At 45.0% G+C, this 10000-nt stretch overlaps 1 protein-coding gene across 1 annotated transcript in view; it reads right to left on the bottom strand.

Moving 5' to 3' along the window:
* Window positions 1-10000, bottom strand: part of arhgef17 (Rho guanine nucleotide exchange factor (GEF) 17) — a gene marked incomplete at its 5' end in the record, with an annotated part of 58019 nt that overhangs the window by 20719 nt on the left and 27300 nt on the right. Inside the window, one exon of the mRNA XM_079731260.1 lies at window positions 3185-3262. Coding sequence (XP_079587386.1) covers window positions 3185-3262 — 78 coding nt within the window. The remainder of the gene's footprint in view (window positions 1-3184; window positions 3263-10000) is intronic.

Below are 10000 nucleotides of genomic sequence, written 5' to 3' on the forward strand. Positions count from 1 at the left end.
TTGGTCTTGGCCATAGTGGAGTTTGGAGTGTGACTGTTTGAGGTTGTGGACAGGTGTCTTTTATACTGATAAGGAGTTCAAACAGGTGCCATTAATACAGGAAACGAGTGGAGGACAGAGGAGCCTCTTAAAGAAGAAGTTACAGGCGTGTGACAGCCAGAAATCTTGCTGGTTTGTAGGTGACCAAATACTTATTTTCCACCATAATTTGCAAATAAATTCTTAAAAAATCATACAATGTGATTTTCTGGATTTTTTTTTTAAATTTTGTCTCTCATAGCTGAGGTTTACCTTTGATGAAAATTACAGGCCTCTCTCATCTTTTTAAGTGGGAGAACTTGCACAATTGGTGGCTGACTAAATACTTTTTTGCCCCACTGTATTTTGCGCATCACGTTTCAAGACTGTTATTATTTTACTCAATGCACGGAAGCCGTACATGGGTCACAAAATATTTGACTTTATTCATCAACAAAAATAAGCATTCGTAAGGAGAGATTGTAGATGTATTCAACGATGGGTGAAACTGTTCAACTATAAGACTGAGGGCTTATTGTTCCCACAGCTCTGCTGTTGAGCAAAAGTTGAAGAAAATGTGACAGCATCCACCTGGAATCCGCAGTCACCGTGGTTACTCGCTTATTTCCCGAATGTAACCATGGGAACCTAGCCCTGTATGTTATTATCCATTAGGCAAATAGAGAAACATACTGATATTAAGACACTCGCTCTGCCTGGTCTGAAATACAGACTTACATTTACACACACCCACACACACACACACACACACACACACACAAGAAACAAGGTGAACATGAAGGTATATAGTGTTTACCTTAACCTAAGAGAACTAAAGCAATAAATCTTGAAGCATAACAGATAAAAAAGAAAGGAGTTGGGAACCTTAAGGTGAGGCCGAGTGGAGATACATACATACACACAGGGCCGCCGGACTGTGGGTTTAAGTTACACAGTTGTGCCCAGAATTTGATGCTACGGCCCTGTTAACACATGTGTGAAATAGGTTACATTCTTTATTTGAAGATAAACCTTTATTAATCCCCAGAGGGAAGATAGTAAAACAATGAGCAGCTGGCCCTAGATATGAATGCTTGAACAACTCTTCGGTCTGTCAAATCAAAATATGTATACAATCATTGTACATTTGTCAACATCAATGCATATTTGAATGAATGAATATCAATAGTCCAATGCGAGATGCAGAAGTGAAGGGTCCAACGTACGCAACAGACAGGGCAGGTCTTAAAGTTCTCATGTGGCAGTCAAGCCTCCTCAACTTTACTAGAAGAGATGGGAGGGGTTCTCAAGGATGGTGTTCAGCTTAGTTCCTACCCATCCTCCCCATCACAAACCACTTTTGGTTCAGTTAGGTTCCAGCTAAGCCTTCCTCCCCAGCTTGTTTAGCCGTAGGCCTCCCTTGTGTTGATGTTACCCCACCAACATACCGGGGTAAGGAAGAGGGAGTTGGTCCAACACCGCTCCTTGATCTTTTGAAGTGGAGCTGGAGGTGCTTGATGTAGTGCTCCAACAGTGCTCTGGAATTGTCTTTGATGTCATCCGCAATGCAGCTGACGATGGAGGAGTCATTGAGGAACCTTTGTTGGTGGCATGTGCTCAGAAGCGGGAGTCAGAGGTTGTTACAAATGCTCCACTAAGACAACGCCCTGCATACCTGAGAGCTTTTCAACCAGCCTGGGTGGCTGGATGGTGCTGAAGAAGGTGAAATACATGACTCATACTCTGCGCGTCCCGTCCAGATGTGTGTAGGCTCTGTGAAGCATTAAGATGATGCCATCGTCCAGACCAATGGTTGCCTGGGTTACAAACTGAAGGGGGTCCAGGGAGTCACTCAACAGGCACTGCAGGACCAGGTGATGCAGGACCAGACTCTCAAAGGTCTGAAATTGGGGCAACTGGCCTGTAGTCATGGGACAATACAGGATGTCTTCCAGAGACTTGCGAGCATTGACCCCCCTGGTGTTGATGTTGTCTGGCCCCCTGTCCTTGTTCAGGCTCATCCTGGAGAGCTGCTTCCTCTCCTGGGTGGCAGGTTGTGATGCTGAGGGGTGAGGGGGTGGTGATGGGCTTTCTCCAGGTGTAGGGAAACATGCTGGGGCTATGATCCGCTGCTGCCTCCCTGGGTGTGGTGCTGTGGAAGGGTGGTGGAGTGGTGTGGTGACCCAGGCTGCCACTCTGACCTCATGGGGTCTGGTGGTCTAAGCCTGTTGAAAAGGTCCAGCTCCTTCCTTCCCTGGTTCCAAGGTCACCTCAACGGCAGTGCTCGAGCCAGTTATCCCTCCAGTCTCCCACAAGACCCTGGAGCTGCTGGTTTTTAGACTCCCATCCCTTCCGTCTTTGAAGCTGTCCTTGGCCCCAGCTCCTTCTCGCCTTGACCCCCACATGTTTCCTGCCATCATAGCCCTCTTCATCCTGTTTACCAGAGCCATAATGTCCCCATTGATCCAGGTATGCGTGTGTGCGTTTGTTCTTATGGTTCACTAACTTTCGTGAAGGCTGGAGGAGTAAAGGGTCAGCAGACTAGATTGGGTGGATTGACCCAAACGACTCAGTATTCAATAACAACACATCCGCACGCTCTGTGCTACGAGTCAATCATCCTACTGAACAGGCACCCTACAACAGGCACACCACCGATATGAAACTGGTATGTGTCAAAATGTAGTTAATATCGGATGCTTTAATCCAAAGGGAGTGAATCATTACATGTCATTGGGGCAGGTGGGTGAGTTAGCCATCTAGTGCACGGATGCTTACTATCAGACTGCGTCAGGGTTTGATCCCAGAACCATTCAGCTGTGAGCCACAACACCCCAACCAGGACACTATCCCGCCTCTGGAGTGTGTAGCAAGTGTTTGTTCCTCCACAGCACTGTGAATACCCATGATGCGTGAGTGCTCATGCATTAATTTTAGGACAATTTCACTTAATCTGGACGCTGCATGTTTGTTTCCCAGTTTGTCTTGCGCATTAGCTTGAGCCGCAACCCTAATAACACGTACAGCAGGCATGATAATGAGAGTGAGGCCACATTCCCTCAGCATCCAGTGAGAGGGCAGCGTATAATGCAGTGGGCGAGGTATGCGTACATGTTTGTGTGTGTGTTTGTGTGTCTGCAGCCCAGGTGTGTGGAAGGGAGCGTACCTGGATGAGAGTGCGCAGTGCGTCCACGTATGACTGCTCTGTATCCAGAAGGGTCATGATCACATGCCGCCTCATGTCCTAATGGTCAGAGACGGAGAGAATGAGTCAATATAACATCTAATGCAAAAAATACTCCAGAATAGATAGAGTATAGATACTCTCAATGCAGAATATACATTCTGCATGAAGATACAAATCAAGCATGCTCAAGATGGAGAGATAGGCAAGACACAGAGGAAAAGGGACAATCATTTGATTGATTCATTTCAGATGACATTATTTAGCAGAAACATTTTTACATCAACTCCAAAACACACACACACACAGACACACACACAGTTGTGTTGAGAATAGAGTGACTTATCATAAGCAATTCGCCCTCGCACTTTGTCATGACACATAAACAACACAGTCCAGCCTATTATTCACTCTAAAACGTCACAACGTGGGCAGACAAGAGCATGGAGAGACCGTACTGGAGAGACGTCATGAAGTGAACAAACAAACACCAATAAGGAGAGGAAAGGCCAAACAGGAGCAGCGGGAGAGGGCTGCATACCGTTCCTAAGTGTTGAATATGTTAATATACATATATAACGTGCGTCATCCAATTACGAACTCCCTCGGTTGATCTGGTGACAATATGTACAAAACTTATTTCTACTGCTGAGCCTGAATAAGGCTGCGTCGATAATTTCTCACATCAATAAAAAATAAAAGCATGGAGCTGAATGGGATTTGGATTTAACGAAGGTTGATTATTGCCGGTTCCAGCTTGCATATAAAATCAGTTCAAAACAATCACTATCAGGTATCTTTCTCACGGTCACCTTGGTCGACGGACCCTGTGGACGGATTTCTCAACACACATTCCTCTAATTGCATCCATAGTGGTAACCTATATATCATTTAGGACCTCCGACATCATCTGTGACGGGATTCAGCTTTTATGACGCCAACATTATATTCATGTACCATAATGATCGAAATATACGAGAGAAACATACAGCTTAGCCATATTCTAACTATATTCAAATGTTCATGTACAACTGCTGATATGGAGGATTTTCTGTTTGCACATTTATTTTTTATCATTATTGTTAGGTAGGTCAAATATGTTGTTTGTTCCGCTAAGGGTCTCTCAATCAAAACAATAACAAAAGACTCGCTCCTTCTGATGATGTCCAGAAGGAGCGTGGGTTCAGCCGAGATGCCGGACTGCCACGGCTGCGACCCCTTCGGGGAAAGAATCACGCCTTCGGATCAGGAGAGAAACAGGAAAATGACGAAAAGCTGTTGTACAGCAGGTTGTAAAGCCAATAGGGGAAAATGACCCATCATGTCTGTTTGGTGCTTTCCTTCACCAAAGAACACTATATTCTGATAAGCTGATCCATGTGACTTTGTATGTCAGACGAAGTGTTTTACACACCAAAAAAAAATATATGTATCAATTTATGTTTGCCCACAATACACACAGTTAGGAGCAAGAAGGACGCGTTACAGATAAAATAAACAGAACCAGTAAGACTTCATGTCGATAGTAAGTCACAAGTGACATTCAGTTTAAATGGCATATGGAGCCACAGGGTGTGAACCATAGGGTGTAAACCAAAGGGTTTACTGTAGATGCTCACAAACACAGTGTCCCTCATGCCCACTGAGACAAAGCAAGAGAAACATACAAAGATCTAAAAAATAAATACACACACACACACACACACACACACACACACACACACACACACACACACACGTCAATCCAGACAGAGTCAATCCAGGGCAGTATTGTGAGGTGGAAAACACTAGAATAGGAAGTAGTCATAAGGCAGAGGCCGGACCGAAGGGGCAGGTCGCTGCTCTGATGGGACCCTTCATACTCTCAAAGTAATGAAATGCCTTCTGGTGTCACTTACACACAGGACAATCTCTCACTGACATCCAGCATGGCCGAGTTCCTTCCTGACAACTGGCTATTCTGTTGTGCCCTAGTGATCCTATTTAGATCACACACACACACACACACACACACACACACACACACACACACACACACACACACACACACACAAAATATGTACGGAATGCTAGTTTCATTTTGGTAGATGGTTACCATGGTGACTGCTTTAAGCTCCCAGCAAGGACCAAAGGGGGGCGTCGGACTGAGATTAACCTGGCACGGTGGTAAACAAACATTTTATATCAGGCCAAGGAATGGCCCCTCATAAAATATACACCCTTCCATGCTGTGTGATGGTGCGGATATCAGACAGACTCTCAAACTGAGATGTAACGAGGGTGGGATGAAATAAAAGAAACAAAATTTAGTTTTAGACAGTAAACTGGCATCATGCCCGCATGCCGGATCAGACCCTTTCCTTGCCCATATAAGGGCATTAGTCGTTGACTTGTGTTCAATCCTGAAAACAACATGACCTAGCATGAAGCCAAATGCGATAGCAAACACTGGTGGCATCTCATTGACCGTTAACAAACAAATAGGACGACGTGAATATTTGCACAATAACGATACTAGGATGAATAGCCAACATCGTTATTGTACTAAAGTACACATAACTAGAGATATGTCATAATGATGTTGATGCTGTTGAGGAACAGCACAATCATGCTACAACATGGTACTATCAGCTGGAATGCAGCCTTCGGCTCCGAGATGGTTTTGATAAGATTAGACACAGAACAGACCATCGGTCAGATGACTTTGATTGACACAGCAGGTTTATCCCCATCCCTCATTAGGATCAGATGGCTATCAGCGTTTGCGCGCGCGCGTGCGTGCGTGCGTGCGTGCGTGCGTGCGTGCGTGCGTGCGTGCGTGCGTGCGTGCGTGCGTGTGTGTGTACAGCTTGTTTTTCTGTTGTCCGTAGGCGAGGCCATGGTGTCTTGATAGCGACCCCCAAGGGGGTGAATCTATTCAGTGATATGAATCAGTCCACCGTCCAAATATTAGGACATCAGAACCGGGAAGGCGCTGCTTGTGTACATTTGGTGTACAAACTAATGAGCTGAGACCACGCAATAAGTTAGGAAGTCGCAGCTGCTGTCATGTCTGACACAGTGTCTCATCATACACTCTTATTCATGCTTATGTTCTCATGCTTTGGAATGGCAGTTTGTTTGTTGAAGGATGCATTTATTGATTCTAAACTCCATCAACATATTAACAGTTTATGTGTTTTGTATTGGATTATCAAGATAAGATAAGATATACTTTATTCATCTCAGCAGAGAAATTTAGAATTATGAATATTATAAATTATGTAAGAGAGCATGAATGAATAAGGCTTTTACTCCCTCATTCCCTGAATCTGCGCTCACTTTGAAGGAACAGAAACCACAGAATCTCCTTTCATCTCTCATCACTGTTGTCGTCACCTCCTTCTACCTCCTCTCTTCTTCTCTCCCCCCCCCCCATCCCCGACAACTGTATCCCATGGCAACAGCCTAGCGACAGCAGCAAGAGGCAGCCCTGGGCTAACCTAAACAGGGAAGAGCTCCATCTCTTTCTATACCCCTGCATCTCGCTCTCTCTCCCTCCCTCACTCTTTACTGCCCCAAATTTTCCCTGCGGTCTGTGGAGATAAGGGTAACATAGGAGGGCGGCCTGTCCGGACAGAGGGACACGACATGGGTCCACCGTTAACGTGGTTCCAGAGGTCCCACTGTTCAATAGGCTTATATAATCCTGACGCAGTCAAAGGCAAGGCCAAGTGACGTGTGCATGAGTGCGTCGTTCCCCTTGTCTCTCTCTGCCAATTCCCTGTGTCTCTCTGTGTTGAGTTGACATCCACCCTCCCGTTCATCGTCATCAATGTCTCCGCTAGCCACATACACACACTGCTTCATCCATCCCCTAGACAGTGCTTCTCATGCTGGCTTTGGTACCTTTCACTCCTTCCCCCTCGCTCACTCAACACCGTTATTTAAACAATTATTAACAGATTTGATGTCACCATTAAAAACCTATCGAATAACAAAAAAATAATTGTAATTTATTTATATTTATCAACAGATATACAAATAATAATAATAATAATCCAATAGTCTTCTGTCTGATTGTTATCTTACAAAACAAATGAACCATGAATGAAATTAGACTTTTAAAATGTAAATAAATTGAGCACAGCATACCAAATAACTCCCCGTATTAGTACATGCAAAAGTCAGACAGGTGTCCTGCCTCCACACAATCCATATACATGTCCCAATCATTAAATTGGTATTAGTTCCCTCTCCTTCATTCAATTCATATCTATTTTCTCTCAGCCGCTCCCCCACCTCTCCCTCTGATTGGCCTCTCTTGGAGGGGGTAATCTTGTTGGTGGATTAACGACATTAGTGGAGCTACTGGAGGGACTGCGATATGTTTACCCTGTACTATGTGTGTCGGCATAGGTAGTCCCTCTACACCCATGGTGTTGTATCCGATTCACCAGATAACCGCATGCATGTAAATACACACTCAACAAGTTCTTAAAGAAACGTCATACATTTTAAACCCCCAAACAAACAGACACACACACAGACAAACAAAGACAAACACACACAGAGTAATGTGCCTATGACACATTAGTACTGTATGTTGACTAGCAGACGTTGCTGCGTTTAGTATAAACAACCCCTCTTCCGCAACAATTTCCTTTACATAATTACATACACTCTCAAGCCTTGCAGAACTGAATTTCTCTAATGGGCGAATTTCATTTATTTTAGTTTACTCTCAGAAGACGAACAGCTCGCCCACTCGCTCTCCCTCAAAAGTTCCTTTCCAAGAAGTAAACAATTCAGTCGTTTACGCTCACGTGCACAAAATACTTTGAAAGCAGAAGCAAAACCCTACCCATTGGGATCTAAAAACACACCAAACAATTCCAGTAGAAATAGCCAGGCAGAGAGGAAGAAATGTATCATGAATCAATGACTGAAGTGCCAGGTGAATGTGACCAAAAGCTATAGGAAGCGTAAACTCTACCTCGGCATGAGTCTGGGGGCTTCCGCCAAACAGTCCATGTATATTCCCAGCGGAATTCCCGTTCCCGATGTTGCTGTTGTTTCTAAATCGAACATCAACATCTCTGTCAATCGACTCCTCTCTTCTTGTTCTTCCTATCCCCCTCCTTCCTCCTCCACCACCTCCTCCTCCTCCTCCATCTCGGTCCCCCACTCCACCTCCACCATCATCTCCAGTGTTCTCTCCGTTCTCGTTCATCTCCTCCAGAGCGATGCTGAACTGGGCAAGGGTTCGAACCATCTGCAGCATAAGGAACGACCGTGCTTGTGCCCCACAAGCACACGCACACGCACACAGACACACACGCGCACACACGCGCGCACGCACGCACGCACGAGCCTACGGATGATGCGCTCACAGGCACACAAGCGCAGCTCAAAAGACTCCTGGGGTGTCGATGGTGAAGGTTGTTTTTTTTCTCCCTCACACAAACTTTGCCATGTCCATGGTATTGACAGACGCTAAATAAAAAAAAAAGGCTAGAGGATGGAGGGATAAAAAAAGCAATCTTCCCTTTCTTTTTCCCTCCCTCTCTTCATGCCCCTTCTCCTCTCCTTCCAGCAGGTTTTCTTGTGCTCAGATGTCCTCTTTTTAAATGGCAGATCTGCTGCTCTTTAAACTGCTCGGAAGCATATTGGCACCGTGGCTCGTCCAAGAACTGTACATTCCTTATGTTCTGCTGAGTGGGAGTTCTCTAGCAGGTGAGCTTGGTTTGCTCATTGTGCGTCTCTCTCCGTGTGTGTGTTTGAGGGAGTGTGGGCAGCACACACACACACGTGGTTCTCGGAGGCGAACACGCATATTAGTGTCTGATCCGCTCCTACTGCATGGATCAGCATGATTTGCGTGTGTGCCTGATACGGCTGTCTGTTGCAAAGGGATATTGCAAAGGCGAGCAAGTGTGCGTGCGTGCGTGCGTGCGTGCGTGCGTGCGTGCGTATGTGCGTGTCGTCCCTCCCCCTGTGTATAAATGAGGCAGCTGGCAGAGCAGACACTCACTGTTAAGCAGCCCTCGACCAGACTCCACCAATCCCTTAATGAGCTGAGAGATGAGGAGGGGGGGGTAGACATGACTGACAGAGCTCAATTCTAGAAATATCTGCATATGGATTCAGAGCTAGAAATATAAAACTGGAAATACCCGACGAAAATCTCTAGTTTAAAAGCATGGTGACTTGTTGTGTAGTTGGTTGTGTTTTTTTTGCAAGGATTTTTGACTTTTATTCAATACCACAATAATTATAACACGATATTCCATTTCAGTCAACTGCCACACAAAAAGCTTCTGTCATGGCTTTTCCTAGAATCACTGCGCCTCATTGAGAATCAGCTCAACATTTAAAAAAAATAATTTGCCGCTATTTTAAAAAATAGAGGCAGCTGGTTATAATATGTGTAGATCATTGGCAGCATATCCCTCGCTCTCACATAATAGAAACAAAAACATATGTTTTCCCGTAGTTATCCATCTTACTTACACATCTTATTTATTTTGTTAACATGTTCTTATTTTTGTACCGACATCATTGTGAACCTACAACAGACCAAACCACCCAGTCTACAGTGTGATCTGTATCTGTGTTGCTGGTATGAATCAAAATAGCCCTGCTGGCCCCATCCCTCTCATTCACATCAGAGGCTTGCCTTGGAAAAGGTCAATGTGAGGTCCCTCAAAGCTCAGTGTCACAACAGGGAAAAGGCCTTTCATCCTCGCTGCCATAGAAACAAGAGTTTTTTAAAGTTGCCGCATGAAGAAAGTCTTATAGAGAAAGTGAGAATCCAAT

This window comes from Pollachius pollachius (assembly GCF_949987615.1).
Source record: "Pollachius pollachius genome assembly, chromosome: 3".
In the NCBI taxonomy this organism is placed as follows: Eukaryota; Metazoa; Chordata; class Actinopteri; order Gadiformes; family Gadidae; genus Pollachius; species Pollachius pollachius.